At 43.0% G+C, this 27,594-nt stretch overlaps 1 protein-coding gene across 2 annotated transcripts in view; it reads right to left on the reverse strand.

Moving 5' to 3' along the window:
• Nucleotides 1-26,964, reverse strand: part of Snu (ABC-type transporter snustorr) — a 42,821-nt gene extending 15,857 nt beyond the window's left edge. Inside the window, exon 1 of one of the 2 annotated variants that reach the window (XM_076439202.1) lies at nt 26,828-26,964. In XM_076439202.1, the coding sequence (XP_076295317.1) occupies nt 26,828-26,904 (77 nt within the window). In that variant the 5' untranslated portion in view covers nt 26,905-26,964. Of the gene's footprint in view, nt 1-15,211; nt 16,108-26,827 lie in introns of those variants that run through there. The other variant, XM_076439203.1, reaches the window with a different exon arrangement.
• Between the last annotated feature and the right edge of the window lie 630 nt (nt 26,965-27,594).

The following is a 27,594-nucleotide window of genomic DNA, read 5'->3' on the forward strand; positions in this document are numbered from 1 at the left end:
CGAAAAATGGTTAAAAGAGTATCGAAGGAATGATAGCAATCGATATGTAGTGCAATGTATGCAATTGTTACAAATATTTGTATGCGAAGAACGTAGATTAATTTAGGGTTTCTGTGCTGGAGGATCGCGTTTGATTCGCGATTACAGGGATCGATCGAGTGACACCCATCAGTGGTACGAGCCGCGCGTTATTCGGTCGGACGCGCAAGTAGATAATGGCGGCAACAGTCAGACCGAACGAGTCCGACCTAATTCGCGGTTAGATTACTTAATCCGCAGTGGGTCCGCGGCGACACGCGTCACGGGTATTCTCCTTATTGTCGAATAGGTATAATGAACTCTAACAACCGTGACCGACGAATTCGAATTACGGTTCAATTGCATGCTGTCGGGGTTTCGCGAAAACGATTCACCCACCGGAACTTTCTAGACACGCAGTCTAATCAAGAGACTAAAAACTTAAACAGGACAACATTGGAAACGTTCGTTCTTGTCTGCTAGAAAACGAAAACGTCATTCTCTCAAAAGCAAAGTGTTCAAAATAATTGCCAATTTATTTATAAGGAGGATAAGTGAGCTGCAAGTTTTCAGTTATTATGTTCTTGCAGCTCGAAATTAATAGTACAAGAAACGGCTTTCGAAACGTTCATACAGTGTAGAAATTAATGTAATCGCATTGCAATTATTTAAATTATACGACGCCGAGTGCACACGTATCAAATCACTCATCGAATGCGAAGTCGAGTCGACAAGAAACTGGCAAGTCGATTGATGCGTGGCATAAATCTTTCTTAGAAACTATGTAAGCTGAATCGATTACGCTCATAATATTCACGGACAAAAAGTCGAGGTTCAAAGTGTTGATTCTTTAATTAACCGCCGGTGCACGCGCAGGTTCTTTACAATCCGAGTAGAAAAATATTTCGAACAGTATACTAAATAATCTGACACATGATCTCTTCACAGACCCCGTTAGCACAGCCCTTCAAAAAAAAATTCCCAGAGCAATACAACGCTCTGAAATATCCTAAAAAAATTCTCAAGGCGTTCCAAAGCTCTCCCACTCTCTCAAGCTGCATTACAAGCTGCAAGACCCTTCGCGACCCACTTTGCTGTGACATAAATGTTCCCAGGGTCCCAATCGCAACGTCAGATTTGTCAACGCCGATTGGCAGCACGGTTGGCATTCGAAAATCAGCTCGAAGAGATGTCTCGACCGGCATCGACTTCGGCTTCACTGAAATTGCGCAATCCTCTGGCATTCCGGACGACGACGTACCGCGAGAACGCGTGTAGAAACACCATCAGGCCACGTGAGCCGCCGGTTTTCTGGGCCATGGTCGACACTCGAATTCCCCGATGCTGCGCCGCGCCGCCTGGCCCGTTTTCTATCCGATCGACGCTTTCTCGGGAAAGGATCGACTTTCCGTCCGCTTTCGATGCGGACGCGTCCGATTGCAACCGTCGAGGACGCATCCTTGAACGGCGATCCGACCAACTGCTGCGGAGGTGCAGGGATTCACCTTCAACCTCGTCTCGTTTTTGCGTTGGAAACCACCGATCGCCGACTGATACATTATTCTCAGGCCGTCAGTTATGCTAATCGGCTGAGATACTTCGTCATTGCGCGGGATTCCACGATCGAATACGACGCATTGTTTTCTTCCAAACGAATCCACTTTGCACACTTGATGAGTACGCCAAAGTATAATTTTCGGATCATTTCCACGACAATCGATCCAGTAATCGTTGGCAGCTGATTATCGAGCATGTTTCCTAATCGGCGATTGTTACACCGGTCGTTCTAATAGTATTACCGCATAGTCGGTCGTTTCATAATTGCATTCGAAGCGGCGCATCGTCATGCAACAGTCGCTGCACCGATACCATCTAATCAGTGGAGCGGCGTTAATAAAGAAAGGTGCCTAAGTACACAAAGAACGATTGTTACATAGATGCTTATGCGCGCTTTGGTTTTCCCTGGATCGTTCTTCTACGTAGATATTCGGGCCGTTCATTAATTACCTGCAAACCTGTGGTCGTCGTCCATTTTGTGAAATTTCTTCGAAGAACGCTGACTAAAGCGAACGTAATCTCGTGTTGTAATTCGAACGAACAAGAATGAAATGGGACTCGAAACTTAACGATTTCTATTACGTCAGATTTTTCGGTTTGGTTAACAGTCTTTATCTGCAACTAGCCTGTCTGCGATCTTTCTTGCCTTTCCAAATACTCTTGTTTCTGCAACAAAGCTGAGCGATAGTGCTTCACAGTCTGATTAACTCCTTCGGAGAATTCCTCGCGAGATCCTTTGGCAAACCTTCGACCCTTCGCCACACGATAGATGTCTACAATTACCGTTAATTAGACGTGTGACCTTCATTCGATTATGTATTCCTGAACATTAACACGCCCTTTCGTCGCGATGTTGATTAATTCGCCCACCGACAAGCTCAAACAGAAGCGCTAAGATAATTCGGAAAATATGAAACTAAAAATAGCAGAAAGTTTAATGTATTAAATCAAGCGTTCTCTCTCATTGCCACACCTCTCACTCTTGATTAATTCGCTAATTAAGGTACTCGACGACCCTAACGGTATTAACCGAATGAAAAATGTGAAACTGAACTTAGCAGAGTCTAATATTAGTATTAATAACCCCCAAAGAGACTGTAATTTAATTCTGTAGTGGTTATCACCGCCACACCTTCAATTCTTTGCCTTTCATCAGAACAGTGATTAATTTGCTAATTAAGGTTTCCGACGCCCCTGACGGAGCTGAATGAATGACGAATGCGAAATTAAAAATAGCGGAGCATTTAAGTACTTTCTCGATGCATTTTCACCTGTTATCTTCATTGATGCATTTCTTTTCGATCTGTTCCATGATCCTTCGGCTATGACCAACAAAAATTCTCCACAATATTCCACATTTGAACTTTTTTACAGGACAAAGCAGCCACGTTTTTTCACTGTCGGATCGCCCATAATTTCGAGCGATAAATTGGCTCGATCTTTTCATCGTATGACACCAATGGCTAATCGCATTTCTTCTTTGCGCAACGGGCTAGAAAGCGTTCAGCTCGCGACAAATCATCGTCGAGGTTCGACGGTCGCTCAACCGATGCGTTAAATCGCGTCTGGAACGCGAACAACAACGGTGCGGGGCGGTGGGTATCGAGCAAGGATCGTTGCACTTAGGCGATCGCCGTGGAAAATGGCATCGCCACGGAACCAAGTCGTTTCAATTAGATCGCCTGTAGATCCCCGGGCGAGACTAATCGATCTTGCGGTCGGGTTTCATGGTTTCTTCTCGAGTAAAAGTTCCGGCTCCCGTGAAGCGGAGAACTTTTTCCTCCGAAATGAGATAATATTTCTTGCTATCTTTCCATCGAGTCTGCTATCCCCAACACTAATCTTGCGTTTCGACAATCGGTGTACGAACAGTGTTTGATGCGCTGCCCGCGAATCCGGAAGTCGGTCTTTTTTTTAAGAAATAGGGATATAAGGAATGGAATCTTGGAATCTCTGGAATAATTTCAAATTTATTGAAACACACAATTTGAGGTCCGAGGGGCAGAATCTGCTTACACCTCATGGTAGAGCGGGCCTTTTCTTCCGGAAACCGTTAAGAAACGTTAGAAAGCAAACGCTTTCGATTGAGAAGACGCAAAAAAAGAAGTTGGAGTTCGATAGACGGTGTAATTATCGTTGTGTGTTCTTTGGGATTGGAAGAATTGATCAATGTGGAGGGATAATAGTTCGCGATAAGGTTTTGTTAGCCGACTATTTTCGTCTAGTCACGATCGACACGGATTTCTGATACGGCTGTGTATCGTTCGAGAGTAAGGATCGACCACGTGTTATCTAAGAGGATCGCGATCCGAAAACACGTACGGCGCGACCGGATACGCGTGTCGACTCTCGATTAATCGACTCGGAGACGATTTTAGTCGGCGTTCGAGCACGTACGTCCCATATTGATTGACCTTCAGCCGCGTATTGCGAACTTGCTGATCGAGACTCAACCCTCCCAGCACGGGCAACCCCTTTTTCGTCTTTTCATTGGCAGTCGATGAATAAATCTCGCATCTTGTGTTTCTCGATTGTTCCGGCCTCTTGTGTTGCGAAAGCGCTCGTGGCGATCGAAAATACAGGCTTCTGTCTCGTATGTATTTTATGAGACAGAGTGCTGCATTTAGAAAATTCACTAACATTGAGGAATTTGCTTGATTTTGTTTCAAAAGATTTATTTATACAGTCCTTTTAATTTCCTCATTCGGATTAATTTCTCCCGCAGTGAATTCTAATTGATTCCATTACAGCGAGGAGTGTAACACGTAAGAATAAGATTATTATTATTCCTGTTATCTAATCCAGTCACGTAACCTTCGTACATTCGTTTTATTCGGTTTCTACCGTTCTTCCGCATTCTTTCTCTTCGCCTCTCCTGTCTCTTCGCTCATTAACACTTTCGTGCTTTAATTGGTATTAACTGTAACATTGCTCTACTGTGCTCCCATTAACTGAACGCACAGTTATTACAGTGTGTTATTATCCGCTTGTTGTACGCTCTAATGTGTACACGACTAAGTACACCATAATCGGCATAAATTAAATAAATTAGAACTACTATTTTTAATTACGGAGATCAATATCCGAAAAATGAGTGCTCTGTTTACTGGATAATTTTCTCGACTAATTTCTGTGATCCACAACGGGTTTTATACTGAATCAATCAATTATCGACGTGACTCTTTTTATCTTACAACTGTTAAAGTCGCAAACAATTATTTTAGAGGAAGTTGTAAAATAAATTTCATCATTCATCAGAGTATTAAGGGATGATTCAAGGGATGATCGAGCGAATGAAGTGATCCAACGATGGTTTCCAAAGAATCAGCTCGCATAATTACTGTCATAAGGCACGGGTCAAGCCTTAACCTTGGCTTGAATCCGATTCGCCGTGTGCAATTGGCCAGCATGGATTTCGAGCGTGACTCGCATCATAATCGCGTTCGACGGTCGAGCAACTCGTGTCTCGACCTTCGTATTTTCGCAATCGGGGTTTCCCTCCACCTAAGATCGATTTTCTCGTTATATAATATTTCCGTGACACGGAAATATTATAAATAGGGAAACGATAGCCTCCGATAGCGATGACAGTCCGTGATAGTGTCCGCGCCGTGCAATTTCATTCTCAAACTGAAAATCCAACCAGTACCTCGGAAGCAACAGTTGAGTGAGAAAGGTGTTGCCCAGGCCTGCAAAATATCTTACAAATTTTTGTTACACTTTGCTGTTTCCGAACAAGAAACAGTTGATTTTTTACAAGAGAAGAAAAATACGTACACTCTCAGTAAAATAAGTCTCCGTATACCCTTTAAAACAGAATAACTTTTTTATAATTATACCAAATGACCTGATGTTTTGTAAGCAATTAGAAGCATTGGTTTATTAGATGATGTGCAAAAAATATTTTCTAAAAATTACAATTTACAAGGTTGCATTCAAAAATAAAAAAGGCACTTTTTAGAACTTTTTTATTTGGGCCCTTAATAAAAATTTAAAATATATGTTTTGTAGATCTATAGTAGTTACACACCTGCTGAAAATTTCATCGAAATCGATTGACATACACACGAGCTACAAGCGGTTAAAAATTGTGAAAATACGACTTTTGATCAGTTTCTGCTTAAAATCCACAGAATCGTCAACCGATTTCGATGAAATTTACGTTAGGTACCCAAATAAAACAGTTTTAAAAATGCTTTTTTTATTTTTGCATGTAACCTGATCAATTGTAATTTTTGGACAATCTCTTTTGCACATTATCTAGTAAACCAATGCTTCTAATTGCTTATAAATAATCAGATTGTTTGGTACAATTATAAAAAAAGTTATTCTGTTTTAAAGGGTGTACGGAGACTTAGTTTACTGAGTGTACGTGGCTGCTTGACGCAAAACAAAGGAATTATTGAGTTGGACACAGAGCCACACGTATTGCTATTGCACGGAGTTCATAAATGTATAAAAATCTTTATGAAGTGTACATATTTGCATCTCATTAATTGTGTATACATATAATCCTATTAAATGTTCCACGAACATACAATAGAACGTTTCACGTGTCACGACACAATTCACAGATACTGTCGCGCTTACGTGTCCTCAGTTTTTATAACATAATGACGTTATCACATCGCATAAAATATACGCATTTATATCTGGTTTAGTAATGGCCGCTGCATTACCTAATCCCGTAATTATTGAGTGTTCTAGATCTCTGAAAGAAGTGTCCCGTCAAAGAAATTTTATCTTCAAGACTGATTTTATCAATCGTTATCCAATCATCTTTTCTGAAAGACTATTGTCTGCGAAGGGTTGAAAAAATCGTCAACCGCTCCCGGCGACTTTTCAACCGGTTGCACAACCGGTAGTCTTCGTTTAATTTTCTATTCGAGCAAACATGTTTTTGTCCGAGTTTTTCCTATTCCAGGATTAGAATCGTGTAGAGGTGATCGGTTCGACAATGTCGAGCAAGGAGAAGGAAAATTAGTGTCTGCGCGCGCGCTCGGCAAAAACCGACTTCTAGGGGCCGGAGGCACGAAACGACGACTTCCTCGATCGTTCGTCGGTGTCTGCGACGGTCGAGACCTGTACTTTGACCCTGGCCATCATGAGCGCGGCCTTCTGATCCTCGATCACCAACATCAACGCGAGTATCGAGACGAGGTTTTCGTCACTCCTCTTGAAACGACGCGACGCATAGAACCAATCGACCATGTGCTCCAAGAAATTCGGTGAAGTCCCATAAATTTTCGGTATTTCTCTGATGACCCTTGCTTGGCAATAAATCCCCTGGAATCCTAATGTATTTGCCATCGGACGCCATTTTGGAGACATTGGGAGGTCTCTGGCTAACCAAGGTGTCACAGGAATTCAATTTATTTATGGGAAATTGTCAAGTTTGAATTATAGAATTTTACATCTTGTGTTGGGTTTGAGAAAAATGGACTTTTGGGATTTGAATCAACTCAAATATTTCAGTTACCAGGACCTTTCATGTTTGCTTGCCCGAATCAATCTCGGATTGAATATTAACATTGAAGTGTGTGTTTGAAGAATAGATTTGCGTCGTCATTAATATTTAGTAATGGGGACCTGTCACTTTTGTTTATTTCGATTATACAATTTCCTATGACGCGTTAAAAGGTAAAAAATATAGTTATCCATATTCATTGAAAATTTTTTTTATGCCCGTCGGAATAGATCATATTTCGTTCGAACTCGAAGATCATAAAGACGACCAGTTCGATTATGTTCTTTTTGCATGTTAGAACGACTTATAAACAAGAATATGCACAGCAAAAAAAACTAAACTCGTCTACACTAACATTCAAGTTAACATAACAAACAACTCTTCGAAGACTAATTATGGATATTATTTTCTTCCATTGATTCACGATCTTCGTAATTCATAATCGCGTTAGCATAAAAGTGTCTTCGCGGTGCCATCAGATCACTTCCGTAGTAATTAATTATCACTGTTTCATATTAATCTCTGCCTGCTAATTATCGTCTCGAATGTAAATCTACCTACCAGACACGACTGGATTATCGAGATGATTACCGATTTTGCAGGCATCCAACGACAATGACGGTAATTACTAGAGTGTAGTTTCTAATACTACAGCACTAAGCTCAAACTGCTTTTGGTGGTTGAAATTGAGACAGAACTTTGAAGTAGAATTTAAGTAGTATAAAATCCCACGAAAAAAAATTTTCACAATTTCAAAAATTGTAAAATAAAATATTTGGACCCAGTAAACAGATATATTCGGTAAACCCGGCGTTACGTCGAGCATCGTCATAAATGTAGCAACCATAAGCTCGAAAATGAGACGTCAACATGCCCAGACAAACCCATTGAAAGGCGTAACAAATTCTCCAGCGGTCACGCTTTTGAGACTTCACGTTTCCCGACGAGATTTGCGATGCTAATTGCGGTCTGCCATTTCTGCGTCGGCCGTCTAATTGCGGGGACGAACTTGACTAACACGATGAATAATTGACAGCGATTCTCCACGGTCGGGCGGACTGTTAGCGTCTTTCTTTTGGTCTCTGCGCACGTTTCCGGGGTTTGAGGTCATGAAGAGATCATTTGCTATACCTGCCGCTTGAATATTTCCCGGCCGTGTAACACGCCAGTAGCGTCCGCTCCACGATGATTAATTATAATGGGAAATCGTTCGAGGAAACAAAGATGCCTTTAATGGCAACGTTTAATATACTGTGATTTATCGCGAAGCAATTCGAGACGGAGATTGAATAATACGGCCAACTGTTGATCGAAAGTCGGTTTATTACGCGATAGCACGGGAATCGAGACGATCGATCCCGATCGTTATGGAGATCGCGGAGAAATCGGGATTAACTGGATAACTATAATATTTCTGTCCGAACGATTGACGGCGGCGAAAACCGTTCCGGAGTGACGAAACTTTGACGGGAAGATTGTCACTGTCCGTGCAGATTGATTGAAACTCGTGATGTTCTTGATCTATCGCAAGTCTCTTGGAAATCATTATATAAGGTGTCCCCGAGTCGATCATATCGCCCATTTTTTAATTCTCAGATTGATTTGACAAGTGCTGTTATGTTCGTAATTAGACTGCCAGTTTTTATGGAAATTCCACATCTCGTAAACACTGGAATGAAGAAAAGTCTCGTGTTCTAGCGATCAAAGAAAGATCCTACTAATTTTTGTTAATGGACCAGATTTCTTGCATTTTTATCGTGAATGCAATAAAGGCGTAAAGACCGCTAGTTTATTTTTAATTTTATGTTGTATAGTCTAAAACTGTAAAGACGAGTATGATAATTCAGAGGGATCAAAAAGTAAACATTGTTGCACGCGATAAGCTGATCGATTCTCGACTGTCGGAGCTCGAGAAGTCCGAGGAGGTTGGACAACTCGCAGATTACGTGAACTGAAAACCTGAAACGTGACGCGGCACGCGAAAAAACGTGGCCCGATCCTGTCATCGGGAAAAGCGGGAGAAAGTATTTCGCGGCTCCGCTCCGGGGCAAGTAAAAGTGAATAGCGTCACGGCGATCGGTTTTCGTAGACGGCTACGAGGAACAAAGTTGCGAGCCACGTTAATCGCCGGACAACGGTTGAACCTCGACTACCATCAATAATTTTACCTCGATCGTTATACATATTATTCTTCTGCATCCGCGCATCGGCGTGGCATTCCTCGACATCAGACTCGAAAAATTCAATAAAATGGTAATCGAACTATGGTGGTCCTGTTGGGTGTTTCTCGATCGATCAAGAAACGAAATGACGAAACGTCCGGCGATATTTAGCATCGACACCATAACGGCGCGGGGGAATGCAGCGGCCCGGCATGGCCCGGCTGCCGCGACTGCATAACCGTTTCGCGATGACGTTTCGGCCCGGTTCACCGGCAAACCGGCTGACATACTTATGAAAACCGCTGGATCAGGCGTTTCTTTTTCGTGAGCGCCGCTCGATTGCGACCGGCACTCTCGTTTTAAGGAAAGTCGACCGCGGATTCACGCTTTTACCGATTCGCCGCGTGTTCCGCGTGTCTCACGCCGCGCCGTCCGGGAATTCTGCAAGAATTGAGTAACCGGCGAAGCTGGTTAGTAAATTAATACTTACCGACTATTTCTTCATTTTTCAAAGTTTATGATCCACGACTCGGGAAGAATTTTGCACCGAATGAGGATTTTTTCAATTAGCCTTAATCTTTCTAGTGCTGAGTACGCATACAGGAATTGGTGAGAGGATTCGTAGCGTAGTTACGACAATATTACAAGGCGAAAATGGCGTATCGCTCCATTACCATAACTGGGCAGCGGAAGCATGTGCGAATTTACACTTTCATGGACAGATGCAGAGCGAATCAAATGGAACGGACTTTCTTCCGCTAATGCTCCCGATAGATTGAAAATGAAACGGACCATTAAAGTCTGGTAAATTTTACGAGTACGCCAGTTCCGCATTCTGATTGTGAGATAAGAGTTCGTTCGTGAATGTGGCAATGATAATAATTACAATGGAATGACACATGGATCGACATCACAGAAAAATTTTTTGGAGTGAAGAAAATTAGATAGATACGAATAAACTTGAAAAATAGTGACGATCGTTGTAAAGATTGTACGGAAAAAGAATTCCAAATTGAATGTATTGGAAGGTTAATAGAAACGGTAGTAAAAGGTCTGTTTAGTCTAATGGGAATTAGACATGACAAAATAAACGAAGGCAACGTGTAGAAGTAAATATTGTAACGAAGGTAATCTTGAAACATTACGTGCGCACATGCGATAAAATAAAATCTGATTAGCTTAAATAAATCAACAAGTATCGAAGCAATGAACGTAATATGCACACAGAGGTCGTCATAAATATTTTAATAAAAACAAGAATAGAATAGAACGGGCGCAGTAGTGAAAAAAAGGTTACTTAAGTTAAGACACACTATAAGCGATACAAAAATCAAGGAATGATAAAGAAGTGGATTGATAATAATTGACGTTCTCGAAACGAGCGGAGACAGTGAAGATTCGCATGGTGTCACCAACGAAATGCTCCTTCGCATTTCTAAGGCTCGGCGTGCAATGGTGGTTTAATGGCATTATTCGAATGCAGTCCTCGCTGACGTCCGACAATTATCGACGCGTCGTTAAAATTCTCCGTGGGCCGCTGCGCCGCGCCGCGCTGCGCTGTGCCGTGCAGCAGAGACATCGATGGCCGCATGAACGATAACACTATGCTTTGCTAGATGCGACTGCGATAAATCTGCGGCTGTGAAACCACGCGGGAGGTCACGAAAAAAGCAAGTTTCAATTTGCAATGCATTTGAAATCTGCTAGATAAGTTCGCGCTTGTTTGCTTCTGCATAAAAACACATTATGTGGCACGATTGGTTACTGGACTCGTAAATTGTACTTACATACAAAATTACTACCTTCTCAGTTTTGCATTTGATCTATTAATTTTTTCGCAATTACAAAAAAATCTGCAGTCTAATTATTGAATAATAATTTCAAGGCTCTGCAAATATAGTCTTCGAAGAAATTCGAAACGCGTTACTCTGCTTGCTGTCTTTAGCATTAACGAAGTGCAAATAAAAACATGGTAATCTGCACAGTTAATCATTTACATATAAATTCGTAGTTGTATCTTGACACGTGGATGAAATCTTCCAGACACTGGCACCTCTCAATTGCATACCAATTAATTATCTATATGTTAATATTGTAATTTTCAATTGCTTAAGGTAATCTAGTGAACGGTTCGAGACTCGGCAACGATTCCTTCGCCCGTGTTCGGGGTACTCCGGAAAATTGATTTCTCTATCCGCTGAGCTTTTCGTTTCTTGGCGAAGATAGTATTGCGCAATACTGCCGATTCGTCGTAAAATTATGCGATTACGCAAGGTGTACGGTTTTGATCGCGCGAGGCCCCCGCGCGTTACGTTTACGATAACACGAAATTACACAACGGGACGCGTGCGTGCCCGCCGGTGACCAAACGTGGACCGAAAAGTAACGAGGTCGGCCTTCCAATTGCCGTTTCGGTTCGGCATTTTCAGCTGGCTGTCATTGACTTTTACCATCCCAGTGACCGATGCCACCGTCGTGACGTGTCGTCTCTACCACCGGCTGCGTTTTACTTTCTAGAACCGTTACAGATCGCGAACATAATCGTTGCATCGATCGCAATTCTAGCCAAAATTCCATTGTTGCGCTATCAGTCGATTTCGGACCCTTTCGAGCAGAACTTGGCGACATAAAGAAAAAATACCCTCTTCCTTGAACAATTTTCACTTCTCGCAAAGTAATAATTGTTTAAATAAGGAAATGAGAAATTTCGATTTTTCCGTTATATCAAAAAATGTGTAGAATAAATAGTTCCCGACCATTGAAACAAATAGTTGGCTCGTAGAATTCTAGGCTACTGATAAGGCATCCTTCAAAGATGATTCAAAGTGATTCAAATAGCACATTATCTGTCAAGTTCAACATATTCAGCATAATTATCTACTTCTAGTAACATTCATTGAATGACACGTTCAAAATTAGAAACTAATAGAATTACAACAATATTTTTGGAACTATTTTCTTTCAATAGGATGACTTTGTAGGAAAAGAACAATAACTTGTGATTCCAAGGACCTTCCAAAAGATAATACATTCAAAATAATGCAACCACAGGAAGATTATCGAACAATATGAATTACAAATACGCGAGACTATGTATTCTTTATCACTGTGTAAAGTCTATATAATACAGTATGTTAGCTTATGTGGAATACGTGACCAACGATGATAGTAAACTTTCGTTAACAGCTTACGGTCATGGCAAATAACCATTAGAATTTTTCCTATTCAAAGAGGAGTTAGTCAGCCAATAATTCAACCGGTCATTCATTCAAAATCATAAAACAAGGATTCTTTGAATCTGTTTAAGCGACGGACTAATAAAAGCCGGTACTCTGCATAGACATCCGTAGTCTGTTGATCACGTTTACTTTTGAACGGTACTGAACGCCGCCATCTTGTTTCCTTGGTCAGTCTCTGGACTTTGAACTTCCACTATCTCTCACTGTCGTCGTCGGCGTGTGTAATGGCAACAGCGTGGAACGATTGTCCGACGTTTACGGGGGACTGTGAGAAGAGAAGTTTTCCTTTCGAAGGAAAGCGAATCTCATGGGATGGTGGTGGACAATCCTGAATTCGCAGGTGCCCCACGTGATCGCTCGGATTTTCCATTGTTACCTGCGAGAAAGTATATTTCTCGGGATCTTTCACATCGCGGCCGTCTCGCGTCGAGCGCGATTTCTGCGCGAGACCGAAACGATAATTAACCTTTCCCAGATTGGGATCTTCGCGGCAACGGAATCTGTGTTCTTCACGCCCCCTGAGAATAGGCATTCGAATATTTATGGGCGCATTATGCGATTTATCTAGGCTGAGATACCAGAAAACGACTTCATCCTGAAATACTAGTGCTTTGTCAAATTTGCTGCAGAATCATTGTTTCTCCTGGTACATACATAAAAGTTATGACATATTGTAGCGATGGCTTTACAGAGTATGTACATATTTCTCTTTTTATTGAATGTTAAAGGGAACAATTTTTACTTCTCCACTCTCGCATTGACAGTATAATGGCACAAAGTCTCGACAGAAAGGCGAATAATTACAACAAAATCACGTTGCAAAATTACCATATTGTGCTTCCTGAATCCCCCAGGTCGGAACCGAGCAATTTTGTGAAAATCCTTAGCCGGATCTATAAATTTCTCGCGGATGATGATCATCGACGGAAAGTGAAACGCGATCTGCCCGTAGAACCGCTTCCCGGACTCTCGATCGATTAAGAGTGAAGAAACCGTGTCGGGATCGTCACGGCGCGATCTCCGGCCATCAATCCGTCGATCGCGCGGAATACCCAACCGGAAGGATCCACGGATTGAGAACCGGAAACGGTTTTCGCGGCCGCGGAAAGCTTTTCGATTTCACTCTGCACCACGCTGCGTCGCGCCGTGTCACGCGGATTGTCAAAACGCTTTGGCAACTTTTGCTAACACGCGTCGCTTTCTCTATTCGACCTGATCGACGAAGGAAACGGCTGAGTCACCAAGTCGCCGAGGATAAAATCGCTCGTCACAGCCTCCGCGCGCGCGGAAATGATAATTAACAAGGTTGATCCGAGGGGATCGAGATCGAACCGCATCGATCGGTACGGTTCGGTGGCTCGAAACCATTCGATCGACGACCGGGACGATGGTGGAATATTTCTCAGTCGCGTTCCACGGCTGGCGTTAATTATTAATTACAGAGGAAACGATCGAAAGAATTGCTCGCAGCCAGAATCGACGAGAGAGCAACGCTGGCCTCGCGTTCCAGCGAATTTCTCTCGCGTTCGAGCGCTATCGTCCATTTCAGACTCGTGTTACTTTTCACTTTTTCGAGTCGTTTCTAAAAAACGATCTTTCTTGCCGCGAAACATTGATGCTGGCATATTGTAAGCCTTAATTCCCTGATCGTCGTCTCGACATGCGTTAGTGCATCTTACCGATCGAAAAAAGTTATAGCCAAAGAAAAATACACAAAAATTCGGCAATGTGTACATAAAAATTGTTTAATGACTACTACTTATTCATTCATTGTCTTTAATCGGTTAATTTAATCCGTATCTGGCGGAAGAATACGACAGGTGAAGAAGTGAAAATTGCATAGTAAAGAATCACAAAGACCTCGATCAACCAATCCATTATCTTTCTTTGCGTAATAGAACGGTATCGATTGTGAAACTGAATAGGGAAAGAAAAATCGACAACAGAGGTGCATAGAAATTGCAGAAAAATCGTAGGAGTGCGAAAAGGGAAAAAGCGATGACAACACGCGAATCGGCAACAGCGAAGCCCCGGCTCGTCCTCTCGGGCCACGGATTGGCCCGATCGAGACCGCGATTTTGCCATCATCGCTTTCGAATTTCCTGCGGCGAGGCCGGCTTTGGTAACGTCGACGGTTTCTCACTTTTCAACGGAAGCGAAGGGGCCACCGGGCGAACGACTAATGGTCACCTTACGCGATCGGACTCGTTTTCTTTTCGCCGAACGATCTCGAGAGAATCACGTTGTGGGAAAATCCTACGCTACGATTTTCACCCCCCACCACCCACTATTTTCAACAATTTCTTGGATCTTGGAAGACCGTGCAGAACGCGTATACTGGTTTGTTCGTCGATCATCGTATCCGCGACGGTTGCGATCCACACCGATCCATCTCTGGAAACCGATACCGGTCTCTAAATCACGTGATCGATCGATTTTCGCGGTTGTCTACGGTGTTTGTCGACTATCCAGTGTTCTACGGTAATTGTAGGAAATGTAATTCTAGTTTTAATTCAACGTTAGGCACATCGTTTAAGTTTTCATAGACTTTGCAATAGTGACATTTGTATTCATCGTTCAGTATAGTTGAAATTTCAACCTGCCAAAATACTAGCGATTGAAGAGCTCGCACCAACCACATCGATCTCGACAATTTCCACAAACCCGCGTAAGGAACTTCGAACGAGGAGAGCAAAGAAGATAGCCAAGACCCTGAGGAGCGTTTGGGATCCGGCAGAAGGTAGATTATCCCCATCAAAATCGCATACCTTCAGCTAGATGCCTCGGGATCCTGATGAATCCTGTCGAGGGTGCGGGAATGGCGATCTTCTGTCTTCTCTAATCCTCTAAGTATAATCCTGGCCAGGGACGGACGTCATCGATGGTGTACGATTGACCGGCAGCATCGGTCCTCGGGGACTATCATGCGCGTGGTATCCTTGGAAATCGAGCAACTGACGAATGATCACCAGAGCACACACCACAAAATCCCGGCTTTCTTTCTGTTCGGGGCCCGGAGAGAAAGAACCGGCGGCACACAGCACAGCGTGGATGAATGAATTTCGTTTCCCACGGACCTCTCTGATCGATCCTGTCGAGGGCTCGAGCCCTGAGATTCGGCTGAAGAGAGGAGCCTGAAGAGCAGGCTCGTGGCGGGTCTACCTTGTCCTCCGCGACTTTCGAGTCCTGACGCGAGACTGAGGCGGTCACAGCCGAGTAGAATCAAGCACCGCGACTCCACTACAACCTGCCCGCGTGTCTTTCTCCCTCCTTCGCACTCTCTCTCTCTCTCTCTCTCTCTCTCTCTCTCTCTCTCTCTCTCTCTCCTTCTCTCTCCCTCTCTAGCAAGCGATCACCTCTTCCTCCACCACTCTCGCGAGTCGATAATTCTGTCCTTTTTCGACGCGACGCCTTTCTTTATCACCTTCCCTCCACCTGTCGTCCTTCCACCGATTTGTAACCACCTCCTGCCACGCCGGCCTGCTTGCGACCCTTTACGTTCTTGCCTGATTATAGCTTTTTTTACCCTTTGCTTCGACGAGATTCGCTGCTGGCATCCGCAACTCTGGCAAACTGGTTTGCCACGGCTTCGAGAGTGATAATTGTGTTCTTGTGGAAGCTGAAGAGTTTATGGATTTTGCCGGGTTCATTTGGTTTTCTGTGAATTAAGCTGCTTTTGTGCCATCTAAAGAGCTAACATGAGACACGTGTGTGAATTGTGATGGTCAATTGGGAAGCAGATTCTGAATGAACAGCAATATGTTTTAGTTCAAATGTTTCATTAAATAATTGCCCTCGACGGTCCAAGTGATACTTAATTTTTGAACACCTTGTAGAGTTAAGAGTGGGGAACCTGCCACTATACAGATAAGATGACAGCCAATCTCTTCTGGTTAGCCAATCTTGAAGCTCTTGCAAGGCTTCGGCCATGTTACACATTCTACTTTCGCCCTTATTTACATACATGTATATCTTGCAAATTAACCAGATCATTAGCTGAATTCTTTCAGTATCCTCCAATCAAGCAACCACGCAAAAGACAGACCCCATAAATACAAACTATTTTTCAAATTTTTCATCGAGTCTCGAGTGAAAGATACACTATTCAACGATGCCAAACGTGTGTGCGTGTTTTTAAAGAGCACCGAGGAATTTGTTTTCATGCCAACGGCAGATGCGGTAACACCAATTCCAATAATTGAATATTAATGATCAGAACTTTGAGCCCTGGTCTCCAAATAGAAAAAGCCTGACTCATATCGATTAGAGTTAGAATCAGCGGGAGATATCTGACGTTTTGAGAGGATCAGGTGATCGGAGGCTCGATCCGAGAGAGGTTTCATTTAAGGCGCCTTCTGGCTTCGTGATTGAGTAATCAAGGCATTTTCATGTATCGAATGAGTCACGACGACTGTCCCGGCTACGCAATCGATTTCACGGGAAACTGTACGTTGACCCATCGTCGTTCTATTAACAATCTAATGATTTCCTTTACGAAAGGTGGACGTCTGTACCGCGTGCGATTCGATTCAACTCGCAGACTCCATGAATCGATCGATCGACCCCTGTGTTTGGAATGACTGTACTTCATTTCTTGTGTATCCTGCGTGCGTTGAATCAAACTCAAGAATGATTAAAAATTTTCGAACAGTTCACGATCGTGACCGTGAAGCCGATTACCGAAGGCGCGTCTAGGTTAGCACTTTCTTTCTCAGTGCACTTTCTTTCGCACTCGCAATATGATTTCGAATAAATCAAAACGGTTTCCTCTAATTTCCACCTTCCGATGTAGAATTAATTCTCTGGCAGACATCTTAATATTTGCAAAAGCGTAAAACAATTATTACCACCTTCCTCGACACTAGTGCAAATTCTCCAGTTCCATCTAGGATCGTTTTAGTGTTAAATCATTCCGCAAACACTAGTTTAAACGGTTACTGCGTGGACAACAGACAAAGGAGAGTTTTTAAGGTGGTCAAACTGCATTCAGATGGAGTTGTTTTTGTTGTGACGTGTGTAAGCCAGCCGTGGAAGCCTGCTAATTCGCGAAACACACACTCGCCTGGACTCCGCATGAATTTTGCAAGCCTCGCTAACGCAATTGTTTGCGTTCGCTCGCATGCTCTCGCTCGTCGATCAAGAGAACCTTTCGACAAGAGGGAAACGTTGAAGATCTCTGTAACGAAGTTCCGGATGTACCCTGTGAAAGAAAGTTTCTCGAGGTCTTACGTCATTGGTCTCCCGAAGCCGGAACTCTGTTCAATTTAGAGAAAAAGTTGCAAAGATCTCGTCAATCGGTTCGACGACCAGAAGGTCCCTGTGTGACAGAGAAGTTCATAACTGACGCAACAATTGTACCAACTTCCTCGTCGACTTACTATTTTTGATCCACTGAGTGTGAAAAATAAAAAGATTTTTTTCAAAAATAATGAAAATGATTAGAGGGTCTAAAATGCACATATACAATTTTTGCTAAACTCATCCAAAGAGTTGCGCTTTTCCAATCACCATAGTTACGCCTACTACCGCCAGAATTAGTTAAGAAAATTGCTTTTACTGATCGGAGATCGATTTAATATTCAAGCAATACGAGACCGTGATAGTAATCCTTTACTTCGACCCCCTGCACCCTGCGGAATCCCGTGCACCGTAGACCAGCTTTTTGTACTTGCTCCTCGGATCCAAGAAAACCGCTACGCGTCACCGATCGTCATTCGCTGACGCAGATCCCGTGAATCGCGCGTCACGCGACGCCGTAGATCGGTCTCGATCGGTCATCCAATTGACGTCGTGTTCCTTAAAAACCGTCAATGCGCTAATTGACAGTCCCGGAGACGATTCGTCGTTTACTATAGTGACGCGTCTGTCTGAATGAGGCGAAACAGGTTCCTCTACGGACGCGCATAGATCACTCTCGATCCACAGAAACCATAGGATATTAAACTATCTGGAGTAAAGTTATCGCTGACGCAACGTACAAGTCTAACGAGTTGCTGGAACTCCGAAGAAATGTCAATCGAGCAGCAGTTTTCCATCGAATATTATTCTCCCTCAGCAGAGAGGAGATCAAGAGTTCATTGCAATTCTAATCGAGTTGATCCGAACGATCAACAAACGATTTCATTCCAGGTCGCGAAGTAGCGACCATAACACCGGTGGTCAAGACGGTCTGCACTTTCCCCAGCATTGCGTAACACGGCCCCGGAGCCTGACGTAATGGAAGCCTGATTAAATAACAGGAAATTATGCATCGCTCCCTTTCGACAATTGACGCACGTGATTTCGAGAATTGCCTGCAAAAACACCCCCGGAGATCGAGACGCGCCTCGCGGCGGAGTTGCTGTTGTTTTGGTTCTGGTTTCCGCTGGCATGTTCGAGCTAACGATTAGGCACGTGATCATACGTTCATTTTATGAATGCGGCTTAGAGAAGTGGCAGTATGTGCCAGAGAAATGGATAGGAAAGTCGATTTTAGAATGTATCCGACCGTAGCTCGGAAGAAAATGATTCGGCTTTAAGGGGATTCTTCGAAGCAATATAACAATGAGTTCCCGTAAGAATTTTAATGATTCAGGGCTTAAATTATAGGTTGAAGATGGTACTTAGTGATAGGGTCACGTAGATTTCAAAAGAAAGTTCAATATCGTGTTAGAAAATTGAAAAAGCCCGACCCTTAGTTCAGATAAAGTTGTGTCGATTCTAAGGGTATATTCTACGAATCAATTTGGCAATTTGTTCTTGTAGAAATTTCTTAATGACAAAATAATATATTAAAAGGTCCAAACTAAATAAAAGAAGCACTCTTGGGGTTGCAAGCTTGATTGAGCTCCACCAGATCAACTTCAGACAACACTCAACTGTGATTAATTGACTTTCGTCTAATTGGTAGAGGTACTCACGCAGAGACAATTTCTCTCGGAACGAGGACAAGAGAACAAGATTTTCGGCACCGAGCAGGCGCGACAGGGAATCACCACGCGGATCGAACGTGTTTGTCTGCACGCCAGCTTCGGAACGATCGTGTCTCACCCAGGAGTACGAGAGATGATATTGACCGTTCTATCTGGCAGACTATTCGAAGGACGAGTTCGGTACACGCTGAGAGAAACGCGTTGACAAGAAGAAAGGAGTGTTTTCGATTAGTGTGCCGCGGCAATGTTAACGTTGTTCGGCTGTTCCGCTTCTGCTCTCGTGGTCGCTTTCGATCCGTTTATTTATGGAATCTGCGCAGTGAAGACGCGTTCGTAAAAATCACGGCTCGTATATTTAGAACGAGCACGTGCGAGCTAGACTCAAAATTGCTTCCACTGTTTGGCGGATATCCGGTCCTTCGTCAAAATCGAATAAATTTCGCCGTGCGCAATCCCGTAGGAATATAAAAATTATTTAATGCCTCACCGACTCGTAAGTGAAGAAAACTATGGCTGCACAGCCAATAAAAGCTAATTGACTGTTTTACGCAAACTAATTTGGCCAAAGCTGACACTGTACAGGTGAGAAAGAAGTGTTCCAAGACTTTCAAACGCCAAGAGTGCTCATTTCGCGAGCCACGGATAAGGAGTTAATGGAGTTCCGAGTCTAATGGCGACAAACGCAACGATGAGGCAAGATGTCCAAGGGATGCAGCAACCAAATCGACGGATCCACGCGTAATCCGTGGGATCACCGCGACATTCACGACTTCTGCGTGTTAATTTTCCCGCGTCCACTGGTTGTCGGCCGCCTCGAAAAAGTGAAAGCGACTATGCTGTTTTTCGATCCGGAGGCCATTCGACCGAGAACACACACCGGTTTCCATACGAATCATCGATTCCATTGAACGAACCCGGCCATCGATAAACCTCCCCTGTCATTAACAGACCGATCTCGACTTTTTGCCTTTTATAACCGCTGTATCCTTTAAACTGCACTGTATACCGAGTCGATTATAATAAATGGCCCAGACGACGCGTTTCTGTTTCCAGATCGATTGAATCGTATTTCCCAGCCTTGATCATTTATTTCTGGATGTACTTCTCGCGTCCAAGGACTGATCATTCGGTTTTCAGAGTTTTCAGCCTGTTGAACGTTTCTGGGTCAGCTTTTATCGTTTCCACAATTATATAATATAAAAATGTTAGAAAATTATTAGGGTAAGGTGGCTCAAGTCGTACCAGTGCTTAAGTCGTACTACTTTAATTTTGAACGAACTACGGCTACAACAGCATATACAACGGCAAATAAATAAATCAACGCAGAATAAAGAAAACAATAAAAAATACGGCAAATAAAAGAAACGCAGTAATTAATAAAAAGGAATTGACATTAAAAATTAAATAGAAGAAAAGCGATTGGTTTGGTTTATTTGTAGAGAAGATTGGGAGGAAAACATGATTCAATGCTTGAAATGCAAATCACATGGGTGCACGATGTATGCGCTGGAGTTGATAAAAGAACAAAAAAATTTGTATGCGATGTTTGTACTAACTGAATAGCTATGTGTCATGTTAACAGATTAATGAAAAATACGTTTTAATTATTATTGTTGCTTAATTGAATTCTTAGGTACGACTTAGGAAACCGGTTCCTTTTTAGTCGTACCGATGTAAATTTTTAAACGTTCAGTTTATTTTACGTGAAAGCATATAGATTTTCTAATTTCGTTATAATAAATAACAACAATATTAACACAAGTTTTGAATAACTTCATTTAATTTCTATTTATTTGATAAATCCTAAGTTTTATACGGTTTTTTTCTTAAGGGGTACGACTTCAGCAACCTTACCCTACAAATATATCTGATTCTGCTTTCCCAATACCATTTCATTAAAAATTTTATACGAATGTAAAAAAATTGTTACAAGTGTATCTGATCCTGCTTTATCGATAGAGCTGTCGAGACTGACAGTGGCAGGGTTAAAATCGTCATTCGGCGTGACAGGAGCAAGTAGCTCGTCGGTCTTGCTCAGTATGCGTGGCCCGTGTAACGTGGGCAAATCTTATTCTTATTGTCAGCAAGTTAAACTAAAATGGAGGGGAAGGTCTCTGCAAGGTCTCACGAAGCGTAGTGTCAGCCACCTTCGCGGGCTTCTTCGGGTAAAAGCGAAAGTCTCGCTCGGTGCACGTGCACTTGTCGAGACGAGCGCTCGCGGAGAGGCTGATTTTCTTCAACAGGGCGACCCCTTTCCCTATTTTTCGATCGACGACTCCTTTGTCCCTTTCTTTCTCCACTCCCTTGACTTTTGTTGTAAAAATCCCTCTATTCTTTTTTTACCTGTCCATTCGCTTTTCATTAACGCTGTTTTGTTCTTATATTTTTAAATTCTACAGGAATAATAAACTTGTGAGTGCTACATTATGGAATTGTTGTGTTACCATACCATTACACCATATACGTGATTTAATAACAATAATGTATCTATTCATTACTGCACGGATTAAAAAATATAAAGGAATGAAGCAATGGAAGGTGAAATAAAATTGAATGAAATGCTATAAAGGCACATTTCGGTATACGGTGTGTGTTTCTATGAAGCGTATAATAATATTGTAATTGCTGTTATTGTTGCACAATGGTTGACGTGCAAGAGAAACGGGAGCCATTAATTCCTCATGAAAACCAATGGGTTGTTCAAACAACGTGGACAGATACATCTACGCAGGTATTTCCTGATTGTTACGAGCAAGTGAACCCGCTGTCTTCGGATCACGCGATCCAATACCAACGTGGCCTGTCATTAAGCGTTTCGAATTGGACACGCGCGATTAATAGCGGTTCGGACCGCGCCGCGTCGCGGTAAAACGAGAAGAGAGAAATTCCAGGCCTCTCTCTTATCCCGTGTTACGCGTTTTCAAACGTGTAACCCTTTTTTGAAAAACGATCGACTATGTTTTTGTTCGGGGAAAATTCATTTCAGTGTTGACCATCCCTGTTTGATTCAGAAACACCATTCATGCTGGTAAAAATGTTACTGTTCCACCTTGTACTTCTTTGCTGCTGATTTATTTTTCATTTTCATTTTGCAGGCACTCGTTTAAAAATCAGGTGCACCTCTGAGTTCAAACATAAAAAACCAGTTCGTAGCCCCGTTTATGCCGTTTAAATGAAAAATATGTTTGACTAGTTGCAGAAATATCGTATTGAAGAATCAGTTGGGGAGTAACGAAGGAGTCTTGTCAAACGATGGGGTATTAGTGCCGCGCCATTGGCTGATGCTAATGTTATGGTTGCTTAATTAACCTTGCTCGGTTGTCGTTGTTCGTCCAGACGACTTCGTCGAGCGGACATGGGATATTGGGCAAGCGGATCGGCCGATTTAACCCTGAAACAAGCGTCTCGGGCAAGAAAGACGGGCCGGACGCGAGAAACCGCCACGGGGGTATCGAACCGGGTCGCTAAATGCGGCCGAAGGTACGGTGTAGACGTGAAAGCGGTCAGTCCGGCTGCCATGTTACGTAAATCCCAGGAAGAGCGATCGAACGTCGCACCGTGCGCTCGTCGATACCGGTCGATAATCGCGCGGAACAGGGGTTTTCCGTTCTAGAGCCACCTCCGATCGTAGACCTTGTGCCACTTAGCACGGGGGAGCCTCGAAACCTGACTGCAATTCCATCGATACGCTGTGACCATTACGAGAACAATTGAATTTCAATGATATTCGTGTCGGACGATTGCCCCCTTTCTATGGAGGCCGACGTCCATTTTCATCCGGAGCCACTGATCTTCGGAGACATTACAATTTCTAATCTCTTAAATTGCTTTGATCACTGGAAGGTATATGTGGTTTGGGCATTGGATATGAGGGCGGAGAACTTTCAGATTTTCAGGTTTGCAAAACTTTGAGAATCGGATGTATACATTTGGAATACTTGGTAATTGGAAAATTACAAGGTGAAGTTTACAATTGTGATTCTATCAAATCGGACAACTTTGCTCTTCAGCGATTTTGAAACTCGCGTCTCTCGCCGTCTTTGTACATACACGAGTTTCAGCAACGTATTCTAGGTACCGCGTCAGCATTGTCAATTTCAGGGTTGCTAGAGAAAGCGCGTAAATTATATCTAGGAGCGCGCGCACCGAGCATCGACGGCTGGCTGCTGTTAATTGAGACAAGGAGAGATGTAACTCTGCTAGAAAGCGAATAAATTAGGTAACAAGGGGTATCTCGGATGTCAATGGAAGCGAGCACGGGTCAGAAGTCGCTAACAACATCCTACAGATACATTGAACATCGACAGCATCTCCTGATAACTTGGTTCCTCGTTGAATTTGGCGATGCTTGCGTAACAGTCAACTACAATTCAGTGGAATGCAAATGACACGTGTCAGGAGCGCGATAAATATTCATGCAATTATTTAGCGTAGACTGTGCTTTTTCTTGCGCGTGTCGCACGTGGCTTCGGGCTGAATAGCAGACTAAAAAAATCTCAGTGTCCAAGAAGAACGTCGAGACAAAAATGAGGAAATCATCGAGCGTAGAAAAAGTCAATGCATATACATACTAGAATTATTATTCTTCAGTAAGAAGATGGTAACGAGTGTGACAAATCCAGCTCCGTTTTATTTCAAAGTACTCGAAGAAATGGTTTGTTTACCAATTATAGTATCCTCGATGGACGATATCGTTACATCTCGCGTACAATGTTTGCGATTTCTCGATCGCGAGTTAAGTAATTCGTAAGAGATAATATTGCGCATCGATTCGCGGAAGCGCCGATCGAAAGAGACACCATTACCGTATCCATAACTCGGTCTCGATCCTGTACACGAGCCCCTGCAATTTCGTGTATCGAATGGCATTTATGTAACGCGCGAGGATATTCGCACTGTCACGCAATCTTGTGTTCCTTTTCTTAATGATTATCAGTCGATGCGCGTTTTTATGTTAACGAGATACGGGTCGAGAATTATGCTAATTCCGCGGGGACCGTCGCGTAACCGGGATCGAGCGATACTTGCCGATGTCGCCAGCAGGTGGCTGCTAATATTGAACAAAAATTAAATGATCTTTCTTTATTACACATTAAAGTATTCAATAAATTTCTTGCAAATTCTACTTGGCACTAGCGTTGACAATAATTGCAGACTCAACGCATAGAAATATCGTTGAGCTAGTCTCAAGTTTAGTGCAACATTTGCTGGAGAGATCTGAATTTCAAGTAAATTGACAACGCGTCGCATAAATATTTGATAGCAGGGATAATTACGGAAAGAAATTGTTTAATTCTTTCGCGCTCATGACTGTTCGATTCGACCGCCTCGGGCAACTCGTGGTGCCATCTTTCAAGACACATGTACACCTTATTCTTCTTGATTGTTCACCGTATCGGTACAACAGAGACCGACAAAATGGCGGTCATGTTTTTAATCGTTTAATTCTCTACAGGTGGTTGATTACTTTTTAAAAATTGTAGAAAGAAAAACAGCAGGGGTAAGGCATCGCAGTCTCGAAATAATAAAAGAAACGTATAAAATTATTTTTTAAGAAACTATTATAGAATGAAGAAGAAGGATCGTAATGATCGAGGCATTGAAATCTTCGACGATCGAAGCCGCAAGTTACCATAAGTTCATGGAAAGTTGCGTTGACGCTAGTCCAAGCCGAGAAAGGCTTCTTCCTGGAGGAGAGATCGATCGAACGAGGATGCGCTCGTCCATTGCGATCTTTCGCGGGTTTAATCTATGGATGCCCTTTCACCGTACACAGTGATAAACCAGGACGAGTCTACTCGTCGCGTCTCGTGCATACTCGTCGGCCACTTTCACGCGCGATTACGGGCCACGATGTCGTCGCGTACCAATAACCCGGCAGCTCTTGCAAAATTCGTTTCGCGCATTCGTTGGCCAACTTTTCCGAGTTTTCCACCGGGGAATCATAGCCCGCCTCGTTTTCTTGCGAGATCCTCGAAGAAAATTCAGGGTTATGTATAAAAACAACCCTTGTGCACACTCGGTCGTTATATCTTGCAAGTATTGCAAATTCTGTCGTGTATGTGCTGTTATTAGATTATAGGACATTCGCATTGCAAAGTATACGGTGCATTTTATGCATTTTCAGAGGGAAGAGTGCAGTGTAAATTGTAGTGATTCCTGACGTAGTCCAAAACTAACAATCAGTTTTGTCTAATGATAATCGCAGTTTCGATTATCCTTCCTCAACTGATCCGATCAATCGGCGACAGATCTGGAAGAGGTCAAGAGTTAGACTCCCTTATAGAACGTATCTAAGGAGATAAATCGACAACTATTTAGAAGATTTAGAAGATTACAGAAGATTTCGCGGAAGAAAGGGAATCGCTAACGGGAGCATCAAGAGCCGAAGGCGGTTCGGAACCGGAATGCGGTTTACCATAAAACTGCCATATGTATTCTGGGTGAATTCGTGAGTTTTGTGCACCGGTCACGTACCGCCGGCCAGTTACAAAACCCACGCAAAACACACTCGGCTGTTTATGACGTTCAAATTACGATCAATGTGGTAACGAGGAAACGGCACGGACCGCGACACAGCTTTTCTTATTTGCATACGGTTTCCTAATGTTATCCTCCGTTGCAACGTCCGTGCATAGATATACCTACCGCGGAGAAATCGTGCGTGCAACTCGTAACGAGCGTCTTCTTTCGAGGGGCCACGATTCCCAGAAAATCGTTTGCCTTTCTCATCGCTAACCAGGAGGCTCTGGTTCGAGGAAGACAATTGGTCAAATAAGGGAAACGCAAATGACATCCCGTTCGATCATGCACAAGTGCTCTTTATGAGATGATCTGCAGATACGATGAATGTTTCAGGCTTCATTTCAATTTGTAAGTTCCCTTTGGTGATCAATGGAAAAGTTATTATGGTCATAATTGATGCAAGGGGGTTAAATTGCTTAAAGAAATAGGTAATGTGTATATTGCTCATTCGCGTGATCTTGCTTTCTCTTTTTTATTTGACCATCCTTCCCAGATTCCCGAGTAGGCCTATCAACTGTTCATATTTACATAGTGAAATTGCGTTTGGCCTTGGAGCTTCAAAAATATTCTACATATTTTCAGTGTGGACTTCGTAGAATATATTCTTAAAAAAATACGAATATTGCCAATTGTGATTTCTTTAAATTCTACATCGACAAAAGTGGGGCAATCTAGCAAAACAACCCATCACAGTTGTTCTGCAGGTCGCAACTCGTGCGCCTTGTCCAATCACGGTGTGTACCTGCGATTCACCGCAAGAGAGCCCATCTTGCCGCACTTGATGGTCTCACTATAATGCATTCTAGTCCGCCAAGGTCCGCTGGAAGATCGCTGGGTCATTATAGAAGCAGAAATGCACGGACGCGAGAAATGCGCGCGGGATCTGGCCAGTTTCTCTCGACGAAAGTGAAGTAAAAGCGCGTGGAAAGACAGAAAAATTGAACTCACGGTGGCGTAAGTCCATCGCTCCAGCTGAACATCCTCTTGATCCTCTCCCTGTGTTTCGGGTCGCTTTCGATCTCCATGCTGCTCTCTTCCTGTGTTTGTCTCGCTCTTTCTCCGCGATCGATGTAGAGGTCGAAGGATTGCGGGGATTGATCGAGATCTTCTCTCTCAGTCCCTCCTCAGCGACGCATCGTTATCCTCCGGTTTTCGTTGCTCGGAATGCGTCACCGTGATCCTCGTACACGATTGTCACGCTGCAAAGTCGAACCGTTTCTTTATCTCCGTTCTCAGAGCCGCGGAAGTTGTTTTTTTATGCGGCCTAGACTGCTCATTACATTTATCAACGGCAAAAAAGTAATTACACTGTCCAACTTCAACCTTTTCTTCGCGTTCCGATCAACGATACACGATCACCCATGGATTTTTAGTAAAATCAACAGGAATTCAACGGCCATTCTTCAGACATTTTCAACATCAATTTTTGAGACATTTAATTCTAAACCAAAAGCCAAATTTTGAACTATGGGAATTTTTCAAAAAGTTCTAATTTCTCAAGAATTTGTCTATGAATGATTGAAACGCAAAATTGATTTTCAAGGAGAATATTCATCGGCAAAGACACGTCCGTCGTATAGTTTGTATTTCTAATGACTCCGCAAGATTTATGACAGATGACTATGTTGGAAAGTATTATTGTTCTCTTTTATTAACACGTTAGCCGCGCCGTCCAGGAATTTAACAACCAGTTCCAGGAAGACAATGATTTGCAG

The sequence above is a fragment of the Lasioglossum baleicum genome, chromosome 15, assembly GCF_051020765.1.
Source record: "Lasioglossum baleicum chromosome 15, iyLasBale1, whole genome shotgun sequence".
Classification (NCBI taxonomy): domain Eukaryota; kingdom Metazoa; phylum Arthropoda; class Insecta; order Hymenoptera; family Halictidae; genus Lasioglossum; species Lasioglossum baleicum.